The following is a 26,221-nucleotide window of genomic DNA, read 5'->3' as shown; positions in this document are numbered from 1 at the left end:
CCCGCCGCGCAGGCGCTCTGACCTAGCCAATCGGAGCCCAGATCCCGCGTGCCCTGCAGCCAATCAGAGAGGCTGAGAGAAAATGCACTCAGGCGCAGCCAATCCCAGAGGGCCTGGAGCCCGCTCGTTAGCGGAGGGGGTGGGAGAGGGACGACTGCGCGCGACCAACCGCCACTGCCGGGGGGAGGGGGAAGAAGGGCTGGAGAGGGGGATCCGCGTGCGAGGAGCGCAGTGGCTGCAGAGAGGCCTAGTCAGTGAGGCGGCCTCTGGCCTGGGTGGGGCCGAGATCGGCGGGCCCCAAAGAAAAAACTTTGTTCAGTCGGAAGTCAGAGCCCCTCCCATTCTGGCAACCTAGGCCAAACACGCGCCTAGAGGTGGCAGCGAGTGTCCACGGGAAGGCCCAGCCTGGCGGGAGAAAACAGGACAGACGCCTTCCTTAAGCAAACGACTCCCAGGACTGCCGCCTGTGGTCTGAGGGGACCCTGAGAGGCATTTGCCCTGGAGAAACCCTCGTGCCATTAATTTATTCTTTGGAAACGCATTCCCTGAGGTTGCTGAGGTCCTGGCAGAGGCTGGAGACGTTGAAAAATCAGTAAGAGCCTCTCCCTTTTATGGACTTTCCAAACGAGGAATGAGATATATATCTCTGTGTATGTTTGAAATTTTCCACAATAGAAAGTTTAATAAAATAGGAAATTAAGTCAAAAGAACGGTCCTTGAGAGGGTAAAAATTGAGCCTTTAAATAGAAGAAGAAAAACTTCAAAACTGACGGTTGTACGTATGTAAATAAAAAGATTTTGCATGGCAGAAGACGTCAAAAACAAGAACATGTGACAAGTTCAGGGAAATGTTTGCTTGCAAGTTCATGCTACAAATTTTATTGAGAACCTACCCTGTGGGGCAGGACCAAGGATAAAGCAGTAAACAAAAAGTGACAAAAATCCCGACCTTGGAGCTTATATTATGGTGGGGAGAGACAGATAATAACAAGTAAAACATTTAGCCTGCTAGGTAGTGATAAAGACTTGAAGTAACTGAGGGAGCAGACAAGCCATCCTCTGGGGGGAATAATTCCAGCGTGAAAGTACATGTCAGGAAGTCCTGGGGCAGGAGCATGTCTGTCCAAGGAATCACAAGCTAGTATGGCTGGAGGGGGGGAACAGAGTGAATAATAGAGCGTAAGGATGGGGAGGAGGTGTAGAACCTTGTGGGCCATTGAAGTAATTTTGGCTTTCACTCTTAGACCGGAAGTCTAGAGAGCAGAGGGGTTCATCTGATATGACTTATCTTTCATAGTTTTATAAGTATCATTCTGGCTGCTATTGAAATGGGTAAAAGCAAAGAGAAGACAGTCATTTGCTCAGAACAGTTATCACTATGGCAAAAATCCAGGAGAGAGGGACTACCCTGGAGGTCCAGTGGTTAGGACTCCGCACTTCCCCTGCAGCAGGCTTGGGTTCAATCCCTGGTCGGGAAACTTAAGATCCCTTATGCAGCACGGCCAAAAAAAAATCCAGGAAAGAGATGATGGTGACATGGATCAGGGTGGCTGCAGCAGAATTCAGGGGAAGTGCTCAGATTTGGATATAGTAGTTTGAAGGTAGAGCCAACAGAATGTGCGATTGGATGTGAGTTGTGAGAAAAGTCAAAGATGACTCCAGGTAAATGGAAACATGGAGTTGCCATTTATTGAGATAGGGAACATTGTGGATGACCAGGACATAATAAGTTGTTTTTTTGGTTTTTTGTTTGTTTTTGGCCATGCATCGCCACCTGTGGGATCTTAGCTCCCTGACCAGGAATCAAACCCAGGCCCACAGAAGTGAAAGCATGGAGTCCTAACCACTGGACTGCCAGGGAGTTCCCTGGACATAATAAGTTTGAGATGCCTCTGAGTCATCAAGTGGAGATACCAATGGACAATTAGATATGTGTCTGGAGTTCAGGGCAGAGGTCTGGGCTGAAGATACAAATTTGTGAGTCTAAAGAGTTAATATCTATACTGTACAAAGAACTCCTACAAATTGATAGGAAAAAAAGATGAGATAAATATGCCAAGGATGCTAACTGGTAATTTTATAGGAGAAGAAGTACAAATAGCCAATAAACAAGAAACTTCATTGCTCGTCAGGGAAATGCAATTTCCTGAGAGAATGAGAACGTTTTCGCCCCTCAGATGTGCAAAAAATTCAGAAGATTTATATCTGTTGGTGGTAAGGGTGTGAGGAAATTACACTTACAGATTGTATCTATGAACTACATATGTAGGTGAACTCTACATCCTTCTTGGTAAGTATTCTGCCAATATCAAAACTTTAAATGTAGTGAGCTGGGATTTCCCTGGTGGTGCAGTGGTTAAGAATCCGCCTGCCAGTGCAGGGGAGATGGGTTCGATCCCTGGTCTGGAAGATCCCACATGCCATGGAGCAACTAAGCCCGTGAGCCACAGCTACTGAAGCCCACACGCCTAGAGCCTGTGCTCCACAGCAAGAGAAGCCAGCACAATGAGAAGCCCATGCACCACAACAAAGAGTAGGCCCCACTCACCATAACTAGAGAAAGCCTGCACAGCAATGAAGACCCAACGCAGCCAAATAAATAATTATTAAATAAATAAATGTAGTGAGCCTTTAATATAGTAATCCTGCTTTGGAAATCTAGCCTACAGAAAACTCATCAATAAGGATGTTGGTATAAATTTATTTATTGTTGCATTGTTTGTAGTAGCAAGCAGGGGAAGCAACCTGAATGTCTATAAATAAGGAAATATTGACTTATGATGTAATATTATGTTGCTATTAAAAATAGGTCAGGGGACTTCCCTGGCGGTCCAGTGGTTAAGACTCTGCACTACCACTGCAGGGGGCACAGGTTCCATCCCTGGTCAGGGAACTAAGATCCCACATGCCCCGAGGCCAAAAAAAACCCTCTAAAAATAAAAATAGGTCAGAATCTATTGACATGGAAGGGTGACCATAATTTAAGAGGGAAAAAATGTAATTATATAACATTACATCTTTCTAAACTGTAGGTGAAAAACCCTCAATATAATACGCATACATTTTTTCAGCAAAGAAAAGTAATATCGGTTACCTCAATGGGATGAGATGGGGGTTAATTTTTTTATGCTTTTCTGTATCATTAGACTTTCAACAATGAGCATCTAATTATTTTATAATTTAAAAAAGTACACTGTAAGGGGGAAAAGAGGGGCACTCTGATACATTCACAAATCCAAACTGCTGGCACTATTCTCAGAGCAGGGTATCAGCAGGCCTCTGGACACCCAGGGCACATAGTCTTTTAAAAGGATTCGTGGTGGCAGTTCCATGTTTGTTCCAAAAAATCCTGGGTTTAGAGTCAGAACACTGCAATAGAAATATAATGTGAAACCCATATGTGCTTTTAATTTTTCTGGTATCCACTTTAAAAAATAAAAAGAAACAGGTAAAATTAACTTTAACAATATATCTTATTTAACCCAGTGTTTCTAAAAAAATATTCTTTTTTCATGTTATCAATATAAAAATTCTTGTTAAGATATTTTACATTCTTTTCCTTCAACTAAGTCTTTGAAATACATTGTGTATTGTACACTTACAGCACATCTCAATTTGGGCGGGCCACATTTCCAGTGTTCAGTATGTAGCCACATGTGGCCAGTGGCTGCCATCTTGGCTAGTGCAGGCTTAGCCCTCTTCTTGAAATGGCCTTTAGATCCTGAAGAGACATCCTTTGGAAAAGCGAAACTTCAACGTTGGGGATACATGTGATTTTTTAAAATAGCCCTATATTTTTCAGAGCCAAGTGTGAGGAATGAGGATTAGCAGGAAGATCAAGCTCAGAAATATCCATCAACAAATAGTGTCAGAGCTGCCAAGGATTCTTCAGGATGAGCCAGGCCAGGCCAGGCTGACCCAAACCCTTTAAAGATCAGAGACTCAGCGACTTCCCCGGTGGCGCAGTGATTAAGAATCCGCCTGCCAATGCAGGGAACACGGGTTTGAGCCCCGGTCTGGGAAGATCTCACATGCCGCGAAGCAACTAAGTCCGTGCGCCACAACTACTGAGCCTGTGCTCTAGAGCCCGCGAGCCACAGCTACTGAAACCTGCACGCCTAGAGCCCGTGCTCCACAACAAGAGAAGCCACTGCAATGAGAAGCCTGCACACTGCAACAAAGAGTAGCCCCCGCTCACCGCAACTAGAGAAAACTCACACGCAGCAACGGAGACCCAATGCAGCCAATAAATTAATTAATTTAAAAAAAAAAAAGATCAGAGACTCAGAGTATCCATTAAGGCTGCATCAAAAATACTTCATTGTTTATAAGTAAAATAATAAATGATAAACTAAATTAGGTTCTAATTATAAACACATTTTTCACCTACAAGGACATCTCAGTTAATTATACTAACAAACCAAAAACTTTTTGGTTTAGTTGGTGACTGTAGTAGGCCAAAGATATCAGTTCCTAATCCCTAGAACCTGTAAGTATTACCATATTTGGAAAAAGGGTCTTTTCAGATGTGATGAATTTAAGGATCTTGAGATGGCGAGATTATCCTCGATTACTTGCTTAGGCCCTAAATGCAAGTACCTGTATCCTCATAAGAGGGAGACAGGGGGAGACTTGGCACAAATACACAGAAGGAGAAGGTGATGGGAAGACAGAGCAGGGAGAGTTTTAAAGATGCTGGCCTTGAAAGTTGGAGCGATTGGCCGTGAGCCAAGGAATGCCAGCAGTCATCAGAAGCTGGAAGAGGCAAGGAATGGCAAGGATTTTCCCCTAGAGCCTCCAGAGAAACTGTGGCCCTGCTGACACCTTGATTTCAGCCCAGTAGTACTAATTTTTGACTTCTGGCTTCCAGAACTGTAAGAGAATAATGATCTCTTTTAAGCCACCCAGTTTTTGGTAATTTGTTACAGCAGCTACGGGAAACGAATAGAGTTGTAAATTGTTTTTTTAACAACACAAATGAAGATATTTTCACAGCATGGACTCATATTATCTTGTTCCAAACTTTTCCCCTTTCGACCCTCTTCCTTCCTGCTCTCCACCCTGTCCTATGTAAGGGTGTGAAAAGCGGAGGCTTGGGGCTGTGGTAGCAGTCACCCTGCAACCAAAATGGGAGGGGGGTGCTAAGAGAAACGTACAGGTCAGGGTGACACAGTGTCCTGACACCACTGAGCCACTGGACCGGCTCTGAATCCTCAAACCTCCAGACTGCTTATCTTATGAGATAATTAAATGTCTTAATTGCTTTGACCCCTATTAGGACTCTTGCTACTTGCAGCAGAATTCATCCTAATATAGAATTCAACAGACAGTATCAAAACTGCAAGTAAGAAAAAGCAGTACATTTCCCTGGTGATTAGCGATAAATTGATTTGCTAATCATCAGGGAAATGCAAATCAAATCACCTTGATTTATCACCTCACACCTGTCAGAATGGATAGCATCAGAAAGAACACAGGGAATTCCCTGGCGGTCCAGATGGGTGGTGGGAATGTAATTTGGTGCAGCCACTGTAAAGAACAGTATGGAGGTTTCTCAAAAAATTAAAAATAGAACTACCTCATGACCTAGCAATTCCACTCCTGGGTATATATTGGAAAAAAACAAAAACACTACTTGGAAAAGATACACGCACCCCAATGTTCACAGCAGCATTATTTACTATTGCCAAGATATGGAAGCAACCTACGTGTCCTTTAACAGATGAATGGATAAAGAAGACACGATATATATGTACAATGGGATACTACTCAGCCATAAAAAAGAACAAAATTTTGCCATTTGCAGCAACGTGGATGGACTTGGAGGGCATTATACTAAGAAATAAGTCAGAGAAAGATGAATACTGTATGCTATCACTTATATGTGGAATCTAAAAAATACAACAAACTAGTTAATATAACAGAAAAGAAGCAGATTCACAGATACAGAGAACAAGCTAGTGGTTACGGGGGGGGGCAGTACAGGGCTGGGGAAGTGGGAGGTACAAACTATTGGGCGTTAGACAGGCTACAAGGATGAAGTGTATAACACAGGGAATATAGCCAATATTTTGTAATAACTTTAAATGGAGTTGAGAACTAAATTATTGCCTGCCATATCAGTAAACAAAGGATTTCACAGCCATCAGCCATCACATTACCCCTGTTTCAGTGAGCCCAGACTCTCGCATCTTCCCATACATAGAAAAGTGGAAAATTTCTTAACTTGAGATATCTGGTTTTCTTTTATTATCAAGTAATCTTTTGAGGTTCTGACTACATTGGTTCTGTTGCAAAAACTCCTATATATCCTGGCTCTTCCCCCTTTCTCTTTGGAGCAGTCTCTCAGAGTTATTTGAGATGCTATCTCATGGGCTTGAAGTCCTAAGAATGTCTGCCGAATAAAATATAACTCTCAGGAATTCCTGGCGATCCAGTGGTTAAGACTCCAGCTTTCATTGCTGAGGGCGTGGTTTTGATCCCTGGTCGGGGAACTAAGATCCCACAAGCCTCGTGGTGCGGCCAAAAAAAAAAAGGAAAAACATAACTCTCAACTTTCAGATTGTGCGTTTTTATTTTATTTTTTCAGTCGACAAAGTATAACCTTTAAAAACTGTATAAAAATAAAATTTAAAAAGTATTTATATTAAAAAAAAGACCAGGGGGACTTCCCTGGTGGCGCAGGGTTAAGAATCAGCCTGCCAAGGCAGGGGATACGGGCTCAAGCCCTGCCAGGAAGATCCCACGTGCCATGGAGCAACTAAGCCTGTGCGCCACAGCTACTGAGCCCACATGCCACAACTACTGAGCCAGCACACCACGAGCCCATGCTCTGTGACAAGAGAAGCCACCGCAATGAGAAGCCCAAGTATGGCAACCAAGAGTAACCCCTGCTCACCGCAACTAGAGAAAGCCAGCATGCAACAATGAAGACCCAACGCAGCCAAAAAAAAAAAAGTGGTTGAGTGGGACTCCGTGCTCCCAATGCAGGGGGCCCGGGTTGAATCCCTCGACAGAGAACTAGATCACACATGCATGCCGCAACTAAGAGTTTGCATGCCGCAACTAAGGAGCCCGCCTGCTGCAAATAAAACCCAGCAGAACCAAATAAATAAATATTTTTAAAAAGACCAGTTTCACACCTTAAAAAAGAAAAAGCAATACAGTTGGGACTTCCCTGGTAGCGCAGGTTAAGAATCCGCCTGCCTATGCAGAGGACACGGGTTCGATCCTTGGTCCGGGACGATCCCACATGCCACGGAGCAACTAAGCCCGTGTACCACAACTACTGAGCCTGCGCTCTAGAGCCCACGAGCCACAACTACTGAGCCTGTGTGCCACAACTACTGAAGTCTGCGCGCCTAGAGCCCGTGCTCTGCAATAAGAGAAGCCCACGCACCGCAACGAAGAGTAGCCCCCGCTTACTGCAACTAGAGAAAGCTCGCGTGCAACAACGAAGACCCAATGCAGCCAAAAATAAATAAATTTTTTTTAAAAAAAAAGCAATACAGTCATGTTGTCTAAAAATATGGAGGTAAATTCCAGAAGAAATGGCTAAAGGAGTTGAAATCTCTTACCTCTAGAAAGTGGATTTGGGAAGAGATGGGACAGAAATTGCTCTTTTTCATTATAAGCATAGTAGTACTATTTGACTTTTTAAGTTGTGTACCTATGTTACTTAGATAAAAATCAAAATATAGGAAAAAAAAAATTAGGACTTCCCTGGTGGCGCAGTGGTTAAGAATCCGCCTGCCAATGCAGGGGCCACGGGGTTAAGCCCTAGTCTGGGAAGATCCCACATGCCACGGAGCAACTGAGCCCATGCGCCACAGCTATTTAGCCTGTGCTCTAGAGCCTGTGAGCCACACAGCCAAAAATAAATAAATAAATATATAAATTTTTAAAAATAAAATAAATAAAAATTTATTAATTTTCAAAGTACTTTATTTTTTTTGCGTTGGGTCTTTGTTGCCGCGCGCGAGTTTTCTCTAGTTGCGGCGAGCAGGGGCTACTCTGTTGCGGTGCACTGGCTTCTCATCTCGGTGGCTTCTCTTGTTGTGGAGCACGGGCTCTAGGCGCGCGGGCTTCAGTAGTTGTGGCACACGGGCTCAGTAGTTGTGGCTCGCGGGCTCTAGGGCGCAGGCTACGCAGTTGTGGCGCACGGGCTTAGTTGTTCCACAGCATGTGGGATCTTCCCAGACCAGGGCTCAAACCAGTGTCCCCTGCATTGGCAGGCGGATTCTTAACTACTGCACCACCAGGGAAGCCCTCTACTGCTTTTTTAATGTAAATGATTTTTTAATATTGAGATATAGGGAATTCTCTGGCGGTCCAGTGCTTAGGGCTCCACGCTTTCACTGCTGAGGGCCAGGGTTCAATCCCTGCTCAGTGAACTAAGATCCAAGTCATGCAGCACAGCCAAAAAAAAAGAGAGATAATTCATACAACATAAAATTCACCCCTTTAGTGTATAACTCAGTGGTTTTAGTATATTCACAGGGTGGTGCAACCATCACCACACTAATTCCAGAACATTTTAATTAATCACCCCCAAAAAGAAACCCTATACTTATTAGCTGTCACTCCCCATTCTCCCCTTCACTCATACCCTGGTGACCACTAATTTTTCTGGCTCTGGATTTGCCTATTCAAGACATTTTATATAAATGGAACAATACAAATATATGGCTCACATGTCTGGCTTCTTTCACTTAGCTTAATGTTTTCAAGATTTATCCACATCGCACCTTTTTTTTGTTAATCTAAAATAATTTCAAAATAAAGCACTTTCAAAAATTGACTTTAGGGGCTTCTCTGGTGGCGCAGTGGTTGAGAGTCCGCCTGCCGATGCAGGGGACATGGGTTCGTGACCCGGTCCGGGAAGATCCCACATGCCGCGGAGCGGCTAGGCCCGTGAGCCATGGTCGCTGACCCTGCGCGTCCGGAGGCTGTGCTCCGCAACGGGAGAGGCCACAACAGTGAGAGGCCCGCGTAAAGCAAAAAAAAAAAAAAAAAAAAAAAAAAAAAAATTGACTTTAGGGTCACGATTTTTAGCTAAAATGTGTAATTTTTTTTTAAAGTTCGTAAACAGTCGTAGAATAGTTTCAACGTATTTATGAGACTTAACAGGGGGACTTCCCTGATGGTGCAATGGTTAAGAATCTGTCAATGCAGGGGACACAGGTTCGAGTCCTGGTCCGGGAAGATCCCACATGCCGTGGAGCAACTAAGCCCGTGAGCCACAACTACTGAAGCCCATGTACCTAGAGCCCATGCTCAGCAACAAGAGAGAAGCCACTGCAATGGGAAGCCTGCGCACTACAGCGAAGGGTAGCTCCCGCTTGCCACAACTAGAGAAAGCCTGCGTGCAGCAATGAAGACCCAAAGCAGCCAAAAGTCAGTAAGTAAATAAATTTATTTTTTTTAAAAAGGATAGGGATGGGCTTCCCTGGTGGCACAGTGGTTGAGAGTCCGCCTGCCGATGCAGGGGACACGGGTTCGTGCCCTGGTCCGGGAGGATCCCACATGCCGCGGAGCGGCTAGGCCCGTGAGCCATGGCCGCTGAGCCTGCGCATCCGGAGCCTGTGCTCCGCAGTGGGAGAGGCCACAACAGTGAGAGGCCCGCGTACCGAAGAAAAAAAAAAGAAAAAAAAAAAAGGATAGGGACCCACATAATAGAATATTTTTAAAAGAAAAAAAGACTTAGGAAGTATGTTGAGAAGTTTACATTTAGGCTAGGAATCTGTGGTATTTAAGAAAATTAAACATATTAAATATACAAATACAATTCTTTAAAGTTTGAAGGAATTTAAGTTGCAGATGGGTATGATTATTTAAAGGAGTCCAATGTAGCCAACCAGAGTTTATCAAAGAAAAGGTAAAGATAATAACTCTTATCTTACTAGATTTATAGATAGAACAATAAACGTTGTAAAGTTAAAGCCTTAAGGAAAGCTAGGCTTTAAGTATGTTACTTTAATACAATTGAATAGTAACCTGTATTAGTTTCCTGTGGCTGCCGTGACAGATCACCAAAAAACTGGGTGCCTTAAAACAACAGAAAGTTATTCTCTCACAGTTCTGGAGGCTAGAAGTCCAAATTAGTAGCACTGGGCTGAAATCAACATGTCAGCAGGGCCTTGTGCCCTCCAGAGACTCTAAGAGATAAACTGTCCCTGCCAGCTAGCTTCTGGTGGCCGCTGGCATCCCTAGGCTTGTGGCCGCGTCACTCTAGTCTCCAAGGTCAACATCATTAAACTTCTTTCCGGACTTCCCTGGCGGTCCAGTGGTTAAGACTCCATGCTTCCACTGCAGGGGACACAGGTTCATCCCTGGTCGCGGAATTAAGATCCCGTATGCCCCGTGGTGCCGGGGGGTTGTGGGGGGGACCTCCTGGGCCTTCTTCTTGTAAGAATACCTATGCTTGCATTTAGGGCCCATCGAGGTAATCCAGGATAATCTCATCTAAAAATCTGTAACTCAATCATATCTGCCAAGACCCTTTTTCCCAGATAAGGTAATATTTACAGCTTCCAGAGATTAGGACCCGATAATTTGTGTGTGGTAGTGGAGGCATTATGAGCCTATCACAGTAACTTTAAAAAAAGAAGTAATCACAGTCTCTTCAGGTGCACCAATACCACTAACATGCATCATAGACACAGTGACAGGATTCTCTCCTGCTGAAATTTTTAGCGGTATTATTAGGCAATTAGACCAAGGGAACCCAGAGCACTTTGCTCTTGGCCTTAAAGCTCAGCCCTCTCTCTGTTATGGTGCTTTCCATCACCAGGGTTTTTAGGTATAATCTCCTCTCTCTCTCTCTCTCTCTCTCTGTCTCTGGCTAAGATACCTCAAGTCCTTTTTGGAAGTACGTGACATATATGTATTTAAATTAGAGGGGAAGATGTTGGGGGCTGGAGGATAGTCCTGACTCTACTCCTAAAACACATAGCTCCAGTTTTTTTGTTGTTGTTTTTTTGTTTTGTTCTTTGGCCGTGACCCGCAGCTTGGGGGATCTTAGTTCCCCAACCAGGGAATGAACTTGTGCCCCCTGAAGTGGAAGCCTGGAGTCTTAACCACTGGACCACCAGGGAAGTCCCTAACTAGTTTTTTTTTTTTTTGGCTGCGTTGGGTCTTCATTGCTGCCCACCGGCTTTCTCTGGTTGCGGTGAGCGGGGGCTACTCTTGGTTGCGGTGCGTGGGCTTCTCATTACAGTGGCTTCTCTTGTTGCAGAGCATGGGCTGTAGGCGTGCGGGCTTCAGTAGTTGTGGCACACGGGCTCAGTAGTTGTGGCCCATGGACTTAGTCGCTCCTCGGCATGTGGGATCTTCCCAGACCAGGGCTCGAACCTGTGTCCCCTGCATTGGTAGGCGGATTCTTAACCACTGCGTCACCAGGGAAGTCCCCCTAACCAGTTTTAAAACATGAGACTAGTAGTTCTCAAACTTTAGTATGCCTCAAAATCACCTACAAGCCTTTTTTTTAAAATTTTTTTATTGGAGTACACTTGATTTACAATGTTGCATTAGTTTCTGCTGTACAGCAAAGTGAATCAGTTATACATATACATATATCCACTCTTTCTTAGATTCTTTTCCCATATAGGTCATGACAGAGCACTGAGTTCCCTGTGCTATACAGTAGGTCCTTATTAGTTTTCTATTTTATATATAGTAGTGTGTATATGTCAATCCCAACCTCCCAGTTTATCCCTCCCCACCCCGCCAAAGGCTTTTAAAACAGATTCCTAGGCTTCACTCACCAAGTGTCTGATTCAGTAAGTCTGGAGTGAAGCTCCAGAATTTGCATTTCAAACATTTCCAGGTGTTGCTCAAGCCTCTGGTCAGGGATGACAAGGGCCCCCACTTGAGAGCCACTGGTAGTGGTAAAGCAGAGAAGACAGAGGAGGAACAGAGAGAAGGGTTTTCAGAAGCCAGAATTTCACTTACCTTCGCATAATGGCCCCCACCTCTTCCAAGGACCCCACCTGTGGCCAGGAGCCCTTGAGCCGAGGCTCTGCCACGGCTCTGAAGAGTGACTCCAACTGGGCCCCTCTACCAGGATTCAGCTGGGGAGATCTCCCGCTTGGGAAAAAGGAGCAGCTCTACAAACCCACAGTGTGGAACCCCAGGCAGAACTGAGAATGCAATGCCGGAAGGTGAAAACCCAGGGGGAAGAGGGCAGAAGAGATAGGAGGTTTCCAAGACATGGGTTATGAGGCTGGGCACTGGCAGCCACTGAGAAAGCAGCTGCGGCAGAGGAAAGATGCTAAAGGGCAGCTGAGAGAACAGGGGGCAAAAGAAAGTATCTGGGTTCCCTGAGACACAGTGCAAAAATCCTTGGAGTTACACATGATTTTGAGCAATCTGTGGAACAGTTTTTTTTCTTTTTTTTTTTTTTGGCTGAGCCACACGGCTTGTGGGATCTTAGTTCCCCAACCAGGGATTGAACCCCTGCCCCCCGCAGTGGAAGCACCAAGTCTTAACCACCGGACCACCAGGGAAGTCCCTGAAAACTTCTACTTATGGCAAATGACTCTTGCTTTCCATACTTTACACTGAGAACCAATATAGACTTAGAACCAGACCACCTGGGTCTGAATCTAGACTTGGCCAAGTAACTAGCTGTGTGATCTTGGGCAAGTTACATAATCACCCTGTGTTCCACTTTTCTCATCTGTGACATAGGATAATAACAGAACCTACTGGGAATTCCCTGGCAGTCCAGTAGTTAGGACTCGAGCTTTCACTGCCAACTAAGATCCCACGAGCCACGTGGCGTGGCCAAGAAAAAAACAAAAACAGAACCTACCTTGTAGTATTGTCATGAGGATTCAATGAATTACTGCACGTGAAGTGTTCAGAATAGAGTCTGGCACTTAATCATCATTATACAGGTGTTAGCTAATATGATTAAATTTTCCTTTTTTTTTCCTTTTGTGGTACGCGGGCCTCTCACTGTTCTGGCCTCTCCCGTTGCGGAGCACAGGCTCCGGAAGCGCAGGCTCAGCGGTCATGGCTCCCGGGCCCAGCCGCTCTGCGGCGTGTGGGATCTTCCCGGGCCAGGGCACAAACCCGTGTCCCCTGAATCAGCAGGCGGACTCTCAACTACTGCGCCACCAGGGAAGCCCTAAATTTTCCTTTTTAAGTAAGTTTAAAAGTGAATTAATTTAAAGAATAGTATTTGGTAAATGATAGTACAGATGGTTGGTGGACATGGCAGAAGTTGAGAGAGAACACGAAAATGCCTGAATTTGGCAAAGATTTTCCACCTGTGCTCCCTGAAGCCCCAGGGTTTTTGGGACGCTTAGTCAGAGCTAAGCATCTTTGGCTGTAGTTCCACTTCTGCTTTATAGATAGGGTTTCAAGGTATTTGAACAGTGTTCTGTGATTTAAAAACGAAGTTTGAAAACCACAAGGCTGAGAGTTTAGAAGAGAGAAAAGTTAATGGGGATACTGATCCCTTAGGAGTAGAAAAAGAGTGGCAGGGGATGGTGAGCAGTCTAGCCATAAATGGGTTAAATCCAGCTAGAATTCCAGAATGAAGGTGAGAGGAAGTCAGGAGTTGGCTGTGAGCAGAGTCCAAGGGGAGTTCCTGCAATGATTCTGAGGTGGAGAAACACAGCCTGGGCCCCAGGCTTAAAAGGGCTTGGTTCCCCAGGAACCAAGGGGAGCTGGAAAGCAACCAGCATAGGTTTGGTGAGAAAAGAGCAGGGCTAGAGGCAGAGCCAGCAGTCTTGAGAGGGAAACAGACAGGGCCTGGGGAATGGGAGCAGAGCCAGGTGCCTCAAGCCAAGGCCAGCTGGCTGTTAATCCACCCACCTTGCTCCAAGCAGGCAGTGTAAGGGGCAAAGTTTGCACCCTGCCAGCCTACCATGTCACAAAAGCAGCTTCGTCATGGGTGAGCAAGCATGACACAGTCCAGTGGGGGCAGGGGGCACAACAGATGATTGCGAAGCCCCAGAATTCCCGGCGCCAATTCCCCAAGGAATTCGATGTCCTTGGACATCGGCCATCCTTGTGAGAGGGGAGCCTGGCTGGGTCTGCCTCCAGGGGCCGCATTTGGCCTCAGAATCACAGGCACTGCTCCCTTAACTTACCCTGTGCCAGGCCCTGTGCCAAACACTTTATTTACTCGATTAATTAAGAGTCTTTTACTTGCGAGTAAGGAAATCAACTCAAGCCACATTAACTTTTTTTAGAAAGTGGGTGATGATGCATTGGTGGGGGGATGGTCTCTTGACTCCCAGATCAGGAGGTCGCTGGCCTCAGGAAAGGCCCAGAGTGCGGACTCCGGAGCATCTGGCATCCTCCTGCGACTCTTAGGTTCTCCCTGTGCATCTGCCTCATTCTTCCTCCTCAGCTGATGGGCTTTTTCTGATACTTGGTCCACAATGCAGGGAGAAGAGGCCCACCCACAGCTCCCATATTCCCATGTTACAGATCCAACCCCAGGGAGAAACTAAAGCTGGATCCACTTTGATTTCTCTGGGAAAGCAAGGCCCTGTGTGGGTCAGGTGTCCATTTTGGTTCCAACTGGCCATAGTGAAGGGAGGGGGACAGGTCACAAACAGAAATATGTCTGCTATGGTCCTTCACTCTGACCCTGAGGAGAAGGATACGGCCCTCAGGAACTGGTTGGCTTTGAATCCAGTTTTCTTTGCCTCTAAAGCCAAGAGGTGGCCCTCGACAGGGAGGACAGAGGCAGAGGGACTGTGGTTATTAAGCCCATTAAGGGACAACAGGACATGGACAAAACACCAAGTTCCACATGAAAATAAAATTTTAATTTGCCAAGGGAAGATCACAGCAACCCCTACATACCCCACACACTAGTTCTCCTAGGACTGGGTGAGCAGGGCCTCCCTCTGGAAGTGCTCAGCAGGGAGGACAGTGACAGACCCGAGGCTGAGGCTGTGCTCAGAGGTGGGCGGGGGGACTGGCGGGCTGCTTTCGCCCATCGCCAGCGATGGGCCGGCCTCGCTCCTCCCAGATGGTGAGCCCGTCGCAGGAGCAGATCTGCTTGGGGTTCTGGAAAAGGCCAGCAGAGCGTGCGATGATGCCACAGGCCAACCTGCGGAAGAGCAGTGCGGTTGAGATGAGCACCTGCCTGGCCCCTCCCGGTCTCCGCGGGCACTGCGGGCAGAGCACTCACCCCTCTCCTGAGTTCCCTGTGATCCTGGACAAGGGATGGCCACCCCGGCCCAGGTCGTCTTCTCCCTCATCGACGACCAGGCTTCGGCCAATCACATCACACACCTTTGAGGGGAGACAAAGACCTCAGACAGTGGACCTGTTAGGAAAGGTCCCCACCTTCTTTTCCACCTCACCTTCAGCCTCTCATCCTCTATCCTGAAGACGGCTCGGCCATCAGCTTCAGCGTGGATGTTCCCTAGGTCTCCACGGTGCTGCAATGAGACCCGGGGGGGAAAGGGCACGTGGGACATGGCTGCTAACTTCTGGCTTCCCAGTATCTGGGTCCCCTTCCTCAAAGTACCAGTGTCCTCCTATGGGTCCAGTCTGGTAGGATGAAGGGACGGCCCAGGACACAAGGAAGGAAACTGGACTCTCTCTCCCTGGAACGAAAATCCTGGGCATGCTGAATGACAGCACGCTGAAAACGGCCAGTGACTCCCTCCCTAGGAAGTCATGTCACTAGACCAGGCTGCTTCTCCTACAAGGCTGCTGCCCAGTCTGCATCCAAGCCTCAGAATCTAGCCTGGTTCCTGCTCTTTTCCAAGCCCACTTCTCCAGCCTCCGGATGACTCTGTGAGCCCCTGGTAGTCTGCAGTTCCCCTGGGCTTAAGTTGGCCAAGCTTGGCTTCTTGACCATCAGAGGCAGCCAGCATCCCTTCCCTGATGTCCGGCCTCCAGGAAAAGAAGAAACACAGGGGCAAAGGGCGTCTCCTGCCCCCAACACCTGGTTCTGCCCACCTTCTCCCTTGAAGGTAATAAAAATGTCCTGGGACTTCCCTGCTGGTCCAGTGGCTAAGACTCTGCGCTCCCAATGCAGGAGGCCCGGGTTTGATCCCTGGTCAGGGAACTAGATCCTGCATGTCGCAGCTAAAGATCCCACATGCCACCTGCACACCGCAACTAAAAAGATCCCGCGCGCCCCAACTAAGACCCGGTGCAGCCAAATAAATAAATATATATATATTTTTTAAATGTCCTAACACAGCTACTGAGCTCCGCCTACATCAGATACCCTCTGCCAGGCAGGGTGGGAGGTGATGGTCAACACCCCTCAAGGGGTTCAGAGCATGGTGAGGAGACAGACATGGAACAGACTAGTGATTACAAAACATAAGATTAGCACAATAGTGAGTGTGTTTCCTGGTGACAAGGCCCTACTGATGAGTCCCAGAGACCCACGTCTGTCTGTGCAAATAAATTGCCCCCAACCTGACAACTTGGGCAGAAGTAAGAGCCTGAGCCAACATGGGCTGGTACACATGGCCTTGCCGCAAAGCAGGGTCACAAAGCATGTCACTGTGTGACGGGGCTGACGAGCAAGCAGCAAGAAGAGCCACTTCTGCTTTATCTTGTTTCCCTTTGGGACGTCTGCTGCTCACACCTGGCACTTTTTGCTGTGCCGGGTGTTGGGGTCTTTTGCGGTAGGAAGATTAAGGAGGGGGAGGCGTTTCCAGGACTGGGCGGAGGAGCAAGCGGCCTGGTGTGTGGCTCAGAGGCTGATCCCCTCTGAATCCCTGAGGAGGGGAACACATAGCACCGCAGGCGGAGGAGACGGAATCAGGTGTGTGTGGACAGGGCGTCAGGAAACATCCCATCACTGAGAGAGGAGGCCGTCCTCCTGGCACGACATCCAGGACAAAATGTCAGCTTGGTGTTGAAACGTCTTTAACGCCTCTCTGACATTCACTAATCACCCTGACAGCGGTAAAGCAGGCCGTAGTCCCTAGCAGGACCCTAATGACACGTTTTAGGTCTGCACTGATGTACCTTCACAATGATCCTCCTCTTGGGGCTGGAAGTACTGGTTTCTTATTTTCTGTGGCCATATCAAGTTTCTTGTTAAAAATAAATCTACCTTAATTACATGAATGATGTCTTGATTTTCTTCAAAATAATGGTGGAGAAGGGCCAGGGGTGTTGATGAAGCAGGACTGGCCACGAGTTGGTAACTGGGTGACAGGGACATGGGGGTTCAGGACTCTAGTTTCTCTACTTTTAGAAATTGTTTGAAACCTTCAGTGATAGATTAAAATGTTAAAAATAACTAAATTTACCTAAGGGGAAAAAAATCAGTCAATTTAAATAAAAACATTGAGTAACTAACAGAACAAGTAGTACTCAGATAAGGCAAGAATCATTAAGGCAGCATGTGACTCACTGCTGATGGGGAAACAATTCTCTGGTGTAAAATTAAACTCCAGGGCCAGGAGCTGCAGCATCAGGGACAGCGTTTTGTTTTTTGTTTTTTGGCCACACCATGAGGCACGCGGAACTTCCCCGATGAAGGCTCGAACCCATGTCCTCCGCAGTGGAAGTGAGGAGTCTTAACCACTGGACCACCAGAGAAGTTCTGGGATGGCCTTTTTAGTTTAGGTAAAAGCTTTAACTTCCACACCATCACCTTCTCCAGGAAGCTTTCTCCCATTGCATGTGCCCCTCGGGCTGGGTCAGGAGCTTGCTCTGGGCTCCCAGGGCCTCCGGCAGGCTCCTGCAAGGATTCTCTCACTGCACTGCAACCAAGGAGTTCTCAGTGTCTCCCTCACCAGACTGTGAGTCTTAGGGAGCAGGCCTTCAACACAGAAAGTGTCAATAAATGTTTCTAAATGGAACCAAAAAAGTGAGGGAAAAAGACCCCAACAAAAAGGAATCATACTTTCAGGCCCCAAGAGCTGCGTGCCCTGCCTCTGAGACTTTGGGTTCTCTCTCAGCCTAAAAAGAATACTTACCTGGTCGGGGAGTTCCCTGGTGGCCTAGTGGTTAGGATTCTGGGCTTTCACTTACCCGGTCAGAGTCCTGGGGACCTCCATGAGACATTCCATCAGGGTTAAAGTGGTCCCCACAGCTAAGAAGGAAAGATAGCAGGTGGGCAGTGAAACAATAGCTCACAGGCCAGGTGATCCATCCTCTTACTTGACATTTGTTTCATTTATTCATTCACTCACTTATTCATTCATCCACTCATTCAACACACAGGCCCACTCTGTGCCAGGCTCTGAGTTGAGGGCACTAAGAAGAATCAGCCATGGGACCTGCCCTCAATAAGCTTCCAGGCGAGACACAGATGAGTAAACAACTAATGGCATGACAGCATGACAAACACCGTGACATGGAGACCTGACTCTCCCGTGTCCAGGAGTCACCTTCCATCTCGGAGGCAGTAAGGTGGCTATGAGCAGGAGTGTCTAGGTCAGATTTTGGTTCAAATCCCCACTCTACCATTTACATGCTCTAGGGTCTTTGACAAGTCATTTAACCTTTTTGAGTCTCAGTTTTCTCATCTGTAGACTGGGCCTTTGTGTATATGCCTCCCAGGGTACTTGTGAGGATCAAACGTGAAAGAGTGTGTGAAAAGCTGAACACAGCCCCCTGCACTTATGTGGGTGCACAACTGGGGCAATAAGGATGCTACAGGGAGGTTACAGAGGACTCACCTGTTGCAGTTCCTTGTGAGGTCTCCGAACTCATGGACGTGCAGTCCGTGCAGCCCAGGCTGCAGGCCGTCAATGGTCCCCTCGATGAGGCAGCGTTCAGGGGTCAGCTGTAGGAAGTGCACCACTCCCTGCACAGGGCCAGGCCCCCCGAGAATGGCCACTGCTGCCCCCAGATTCTCTGTAAGGTATTAAACACCAGGGCTGGCTCGTCACCTCACCCAGCCCCACCCATTTATCAACTTGGAAACGACGTGGAGAGAGCCCCCATAACTTCGCGGGGTCCCTAAAGCCACGCCAACCCGAGCCCCCAAAGGCCATGGTTGGATCTGTACCACACCCAGGCCACCTCCCTCCCAGAGAGGCCAAGGCCAAGGTTACTCACGGAACAGGCCACTGCCCATGCCCTTGAGTACCGCCTGCCTCCCAGTGCCTTCTAGAAGGGCCTGCACCTCCTGGCTGGGCAGGGTGGTCTGTACCAGGACCATCTGGTTCTCCAACTGCACCTCCACACTCTGGACACCTGGGAGAAGACAGGAGACAGTGGGCAGCAGAGGGCTGGCACCCCTGTGCTGGGAGCAGGGAAGAGAGAATCAGGGGGCCATTCCCCATCCCCATCTTAACCAACCTTCCTATGGTTAGAGGCAAGCTCTGAAGCTGCCTTCTAGCTGTGTAAGGCCCTTAACCTCTCTGAGTTTGTTTCTTTATGAATAAAGTGGGGATAACGCCATCTTGCCCCCAGGAGTGTTGTGAATTCTTATTTCATGCGAGGCATTATTTATAACTTTTTTTTTTTTTTTTTTGTGCGGTACGCGGGCCTCTCACTGTTGTGGCCTCTCCCGTCGTGGAGCACAGGCTCCGGACGCGCAGGCTCAGTGGCCACGGCTCACGGGCCCAGCCGCTCCGCAGCATGTGGGATCTTCCCGGACCGGGGCACGAACCCGTGTCCCCTGCATCGGCAGGTGGACTCCCAACCACTGCGCCACCTGGGAAGCCCCTCTTTATAACTTTTGAAACACAGATAGTTCTTTTAAAAATGTTTCAGCACAACATTGTAAATCAACTATACTTCAATTTTTAAAAATTAAACAATAAAAAAAAATGTTTGTATAAAAGTGGGCTATCAATAGCCACATTACTCATGATAGTCAAAAGGTGAAAACAGCCCCAAAGCCCATCAAATGATGAGTGGATAAACAAAACTCGTACCCATGCAATGGAATACTATTCACCCATAAAAAGGCATTCAGCACTGATACATGCTACAATGTGGATGACCCTTAAAAACATTATGCTAAGTAAAAGCCAGTCACAAAGAGCACATATTAGATGATGTCATTCTGGATGAAATACCCAGAAGAGGTAAATCTATAGAGACAGAAAGTAGATTAGTGGGTAGGGGAGTAGGAGGGTGATAGCTGAAAGGTACAATTTTCTTCATAAGGTGATGAAATAGAAAACTGATAGTGGTAATGGTTGCACAACTCTGTGAATATACTAAAAACCACTGAACTGTATACTTTAATGGATGAATTTTATGATATATGAACATTTCAATAAAGCTGGCACACATAAAAAAGAGGGGGCTATCACCACTATCCTGAAAGCTAACATTTACTGAACATGCACTGTGGGCTTTTTCGTACTTTACCTGTATTAATGCAGTAACCCTGTGAGTTGGGCACTATTATCCCCACTTTACGGATGAGAAAACTGAGGCATAGAGAAGTTAAGCAACTTGCTCCAAGTCACGTTGTAGTGAATGGTGGGACTGGAACTCATCCCAGGCAGCCTAGCTCCAGAGCCCGAGCACTTCACCTGAATACTGCTCACCCTGAGAAGCAGCTCCAGCCTCCAGGCTGGCTTGGCGCCCCCGCCTCCATCCTCCTGTGGCAGTTCCCACTTCTCCTATGTAACTCATGCTGCACCGATTACAATCCTCTGTGTGGGCAGGAGCTCTGTGTGGTCCACAAGGGTCAGGTTCAAAAGTCAGAGGGTCTCAACTGCCCTCCAAATCCCTGAAGCCACCCTGGTGTATACACAACCTGCGGGATGATTCTGACACATGCTCAGTTTTGAGGGCCATCGAGCCACCTCAAAGAAGGACGAGAAGGGGCTTCTCTTTCATTCAGATGTTCAGGGCTCATAAGCCTTTTAAGAGAACTCTTGAATCCTGAGCCAGAGCACAGGGGATGGCTGGGAACTCTGAGGGATGATCTCACCTGTGGAGCTTACAACCATTCTGCTCTGATCTTAGTAAGTGTGTCTGTTGCTCTGGCAGGGTAGAGCCCATGGGAGCCGGGAGCCCTGGGCAGCCCAGAAGACAGGTTTAGCGAGGCATGTCCCTCTGCTGAGCCAATGCTGTGTGAACTGAAGGCTGCACTGACTGTCTGCATTCCCTTCATCCTTGGTTCCCCCACCCACCACCACCCCCGCCCTGTATTCATTCAACAAATGTGTGCTGGGCCTGGAGGAGGCCAGGGTCAGGGAAAGCACCAGTCCTAGTCCGCAGGGAGCTCATGGGCTGTGGGAGAATCAAGACTACACCTGGATTAACCATCAGGCAGAGATGGGAATAACAGTCCCTGAGGCACACACAAGGAACCTCAGCTGTTCAGATTCCTTCCAACTCGAGGCCAAACGGGGAGATGGTACTGGGCGGAGGTAGCACCCAAGAGGCAGGACTGTTTGGCCTGTGGTTACAAAGGGTCCCACGGTCTTGCTTCTACAGATCCCCTGCCCCATCGGTGACACTGTTGGGGGAGGGGCTGAATTTGTAAACAGAAATCAGACAGACACACCCATCTCCTCCCGGCAAGTACTGGGCAATTCTGCCAGAAGAAAACCCCCCAAATAACCCAACTGCCTGTCACTTAACACAATGTCTCATCCTGGGCCACCTAGCGTGAAGCCTTGGAGCTCCAGGTCCACCCAGAGGTGCCTCTGGATGCCAAAGTGGTAGGGAGGACGGCAGGGAACTCTGAGCCTCTAGGGAATGCCAAGAGCTGTGTGCTCAGCTTTACACACATCAGGACAGTGATACTGTCCTCCTCTGGCAAGTGAAGAAATGAGGCTGGAGGGCTTCTCAACTGGCTCGAGATCGCAAAGCTCAGAAGGCAGCCTGTCCAACTCCAGAGCTGATGCTTGGTCCCCTTGCCCCACAGGAAGAAGGACTGGGCCCCAAAGGATTGATTGTCTGAGGCTCCCAGAGCTTAAGTAAGCATGCAGTGTGAGGGATTCACTTGCCTATTCATTCATTTAACAAATGTACACTAAGTGCCTATCATGCGCCCCGTTCCAGGCAGTAGGGATGCAGCAGGGAACAAGTCAGGTGATGTCTCTGCCCCATCAAGCAGCATGTGTTCCAGCACAGGAATATGGATATCAAACACATGCACAGGGAGATTCAGATAGGGCAAAGTGTGCTCAATGAAACAGGTATTGGGGAACAACCGGGGCGTGAGCCACTTAGGCTGGTGAAGGAAAGTTTCTCTGAGCCTTTAAGCATAGGCCTGAATGTAGTCAGGGAAGAGCATTCCAGCAGAGGGTACAGTTTGGGCAAAGACCCTGAGGCAGGAACAACATCTATGTGTTCTAGGAAGAGAAAGGCCCAGTGGCTGGAGCTGGAGTAAAGAGAATGATAAGATACAAAGTTGTAAGTGGAGACCAATGAAACAAAGCCCTGCAGGCAACAGGAAAGAATCTGGAATTTAATTTTAATGCAAGGGGAGGCCATTGGCAGAGGCCACAGAGTACAGTGGTTGAGGGTGTGGGCTCTGGAGTTGAAATTCTGAGTCTGCCACCTACTAGCTGTGTGGCCTTAGCTTACTCAACCTTTCTGTTTTCTTTTCAGTTTCTTCCTCTACAAATGGAGATAACAATACAACGTACTTCAGCAGGCTACTGAAGGCCTAAACGAGTTATCTCATATAGAGCACTTAGAACAGTGCCTGGCCTATGGGAAGCTCTTAAATATTAGGACTTTCACAGGATTTTAAGCAGAGCAGTGACAACATCTGATGTATGATTTAAAAAATCATTCTTAGCAATTTCCTGGCGGTCCAGTGGTTAGGCTTTCACTGCCAAGGGTGCAGGTTCGACCAGCGGGTTGGGGAACTAAGATCCCACGAGCCACGCGGGGCAGCCAAAAAATAAAATAAAATAAAATAATTGAAAATAAAAAAGGAAAAAAATCACTCTGGTTTCTATGTGAAGAACCTATCGGAAAGGGCAACAGAGAGCCCAAAGATGAGGTTCTCGTGTGGGTTGTGGTGAGGTGAGGTGGTCTGGTTTGGTGTGAAGCCCAAAGTACAGAAAAAGAGTTTTAGACACAGCAGACAAGACTTTCTGATGGACTGGCTTTGGCACAGGTAGGTTGCTGCTCTGGGGTCTCCTAAAAAGAGCTGCGTCTCTGCACTGAAAGTGGGAGGGCCCCAGTGGGAAGCTCCTTGTGACTGCAATTCCCAAAACCTTGACCTGAGTCTGAACCAAGAAGGCTGGCTCCCCAGCTGAGCAGCAGTTCGGTTTGGCTGGTGTGGAGTGTGGCCTGGCCAGTAGTACCTGTTTAGCTCAGAGCCCAGAGAGGGAGAAAAGATAAGGCCGTAGGGGACTCTAGGGTGGGTGATAAGAGTTCAAGGAAGTGAGCCTTGGGCTGGGAGGTCCTCCCACTTACCCTTAGGAGGAGAGCAGAGCCTTCTTCCCCAAAGCCCAGGCCTCCTGGAGAGGGCAAATCACCCGATCACTCTTTCTGTCTCCCTCTCTGTATCTGGGAAGCCAGCCCATGAGAAAGCGAAGCTGCTTCCAGTTACCCAGACCAGAAAATGTAGTCACCAGAAGTCTTTATCTGGCCTCTAAGAAACCTGCAGAGGGCTAAAAACTGCCCTATGTCCAACGGAAGTCCAGCTGTCTGCTCTCCCAGTAAGAATGTTTTACAGGAGGTAGAGTCCAACAGCTTTGGAAAGCTTTGGTCACAACACTCCACTCTCAGTGGAATGGCTCAGTTTTCTCAGACACTCACCCCTCATTCCCAAACACATAGTCAAAGCAAACCCAGCTTTAGGATCTGTCCCCCTCTGCAAACATGGCACTGGAAGCCAGCACCAAGCGCTCTGGGGGCTGAGGGCAGGTGCTGCCCGGCCGCTGCGCACCAGCCCCGCTCTGCTCTCCATGCATAAGATTCATGGGCAAACATGAATGGCTAACAAAGTGAAATGGTGTTGGAACAGTGGGAATCAACAGTTTTGCACAGGACGCTTTGGGAGATGTTGTTTACTGTAGTCTGCCTGAAGTTGGGACAAAACTGAACCAACAAGAGCAGTTTGGTGCTTTGGAAAGTGTGAGAGCTGCTAGTGAACTCTAGTTTCCTCTATCAGGAGAAGTAACTGAAATGAATGAAGCTCTTGCAGAAAATCCAGGACTTGTCCACAAATGTTGTTATGAAGATGGTTGGCTGATCAAGATGACATTCAGGAACACCTCAGAACTAGATGAACTAATGGGTAAGGAAGCATATGAGAAATACATAAACTCTATTGAGGAGTGAAAATGGAACCCCTAGATAAGACAGTTTGAACAACTGAAAAAAGATCAGGGACTTCCCTGGCGGTCCAGTGGTTAAGACTCTGCGCTTCCACTGCAGGGGGCACAGGTTCGATACCTGGTGGGGGAACTAAGATCCCACATGACGCACGGTGCGGCCAAAAAAAAAAAAAAGTTTTGTCCCCTCATGCCTCTGCCCAACCAGCTTACCACCTATAAGCCCTGCCTCTCATAATTCCTAAGATTTAGTGGGCTCTCACTACATGCCAAAGACCTTTCTAAAGTGCTTTTACATGTATTAACTAATTTACTCTTCACAATGAACCTCTGGGGTAGCTTCCATTACCTTGCCCATTTAAACACTGAAGAAACAGACACAAAAAGTAACATGCACGAGGTCTTAGTGCCATTAAGTGGCAAAGGGGGGATTTGAACCCAAACAGTCTGACTCTAGAGCACATACCCCGAAGACCTAGGACACACTGCTGCCTTATACAGAGCCAAGTGCCACCAATGTCCCAGTTTCAGAAGCCATCACATGGCAGCTCCTCCAAGAACTGCTCTTCCCAGCGCAATGCTTGTGTGCTCATGTTACCTGAGGGCAGAGGCTGTGCCTGAAACATTTGTGAACACTTTTCCCTAAAAAGCCCCCAGTGTCTGGTCTATACCTGAATGACTGGATAAACATTTGACAGAATCAAAGACAGGCAGTTCCCATGGCCATGCTGGTGGCTCTGCCTTCTCAGATCTTTCCGATTGTGCCTGGTCACCTCCAGACCGGCTAGCTGGCTTTTAAGAATCAGGGCCGGACTTCCCTGATGGCGCAGTAGTTAAGAATCTGCCTGCCGATGCAGGGGACATGGGTTCAATCCTTGGTCCGGGAAGATCCCACATGCCGCAGAGCAACTAAGCCTGTGCGCCACAACTACTGAGCCCACGTGCCACAACTACTGAAGCCCGCGCCCTAGAGCCCATGCTCCGCAACAAGAAAAGCCACGGCAATAAGCCCGTGCACCTCCCCCGCTCGCCGCAACTAGAGAAAGTGCAGCAATGAAGACCTAAAGCAGCCAAAATAAAAAAAAAAAGAATCAGGGCCGCCTAAGATGGAACATGGCTAGGGCTGCTGTTTGCTTTGTCAAGATTATTTTGTTTCTCAAGCAAGAACTGCCTGTGTGCCAGGGAAAACCCCTGTAGGGGGGGACTACGCTCTGCCTCCCTCCTCACCTCCAGGCACTGGAGGTTTAAGACACCAGAAGGGCAGGCAGAGCCAGTAGAAGAATCTGGCAGGGCAGGCCTGAGACCTGCACTCTAGACTCCGCCTCTGGGTCCCTGTGTGACTCTGAGAACATTCCTTCCTCTCTCCAGGTCTCAATTTCTGCATCTGTAAATGGGAGTAGGATTGGTCTAAGAGATTTGCCTGCCCCTCCCAGAGGCCTCCTGACTGCGCACTGAAAAGTTAATCTGGTTAAGCAGGTTCTTACCTGCTATCCCTTGCAGGGACGTGCGCACCGCGTCCACGCAGCTCTGACAGGTCATCTGCACCGCGAACTCCAGCTGCAAGGACGGGCCGATGAGAGCTAGGGAACCTTCTTGCGTGACCCTGTTTCACTACCTTCCCTGCGACCACCCCCAAAGGCCTGGAGTAACGCCCCACGTGACCCCTCCTCAAGCGCCTTCATTATCACTCACGATCATTCCAAGAGCAACACCCCTCAACATTAACGCCAAGGGCCCTGCTACTCTCACATTCCAGCCTGGATCCCAGGCCCCAACCCAGGTGTACGCTCCTTCCCCCATTCTCAAGTTAACGATCACCCCAGGGGCCGAAGCTCTCGCCCCTGCGAGGCTCCCACACGAGGCCTCGACCCTCACCGTGCAGGTAGTCCCGCGGTCCCCCGAGTCCGATGCCATCCCGAACGCAGTCACCACCGGAGGACCCGAACTGTCCAGGTCCTGTGGCGCCAACCCTGAGACGCGTCGGGAGAGGCGGAGCCCCGGAAGCCACTCCTTGCCCCGCCTCCCGCTGCGAGCGCACGCAAGGCTCTGCATCCCACCCA

General features: G+C 48.1%; 1 protein-coding gene across 1 annotated transcript; it reads right to left on the bottom strand.

The window, feature by feature from the left end:
- Positions 1 to 14,767: 14,767 nt before the first annotated feature.
- On the bottom strand, positions 14,768 to 26,185 carry CCS (copper chaperone for superoxide dismutase). The gene is made up of 8 exons (XM_019937553.3): positions 26,037 to 26,185; positions 25,646 to 25,718; positions 19,012 to 19,149; positions 18,630 to 18,807; positions 17,980 to 18,040; positions 15,333 to 15,410; positions 15,158 to 15,261; positions 14,768 to 15,076 (listed from the first exon to the last, which is right to left on the bottom strand). Exons 1-8 carry the CDS (start codon positions 26,073 to 26,075, stop codon positions 14,923 to 14,925), a joined length of 825 nt encoding a protein of 274 aa, XP_019793112.1. The 5' UTR covers positions 26,076 to 26,185; the 3' UTR covers positions 14,768 to 14,922.
- Positions 26,186 to 26,221: the final 36 nt, after the last annotated feature.

This window comes from Tursiops truncatus, chromosome 8 (assembly GCF_011762595.2).
Source record: "Tursiops truncatus isolate mTurTru1 chromosome 8, mTurTru1.mat.Y, whole genome shotgun sequence".
Taxonomy (NCBI): Eukaryota; Metazoa; Chordata; class Mammalia; order Artiodactyla; family Delphinidae; genus Tursiops; species Tursiops truncatus.
The sequence above is the reverse complement of the archived record's forward strand: the minus strand, read 5'-3'. Positions and strand labels throughout refer to the sequence as shown.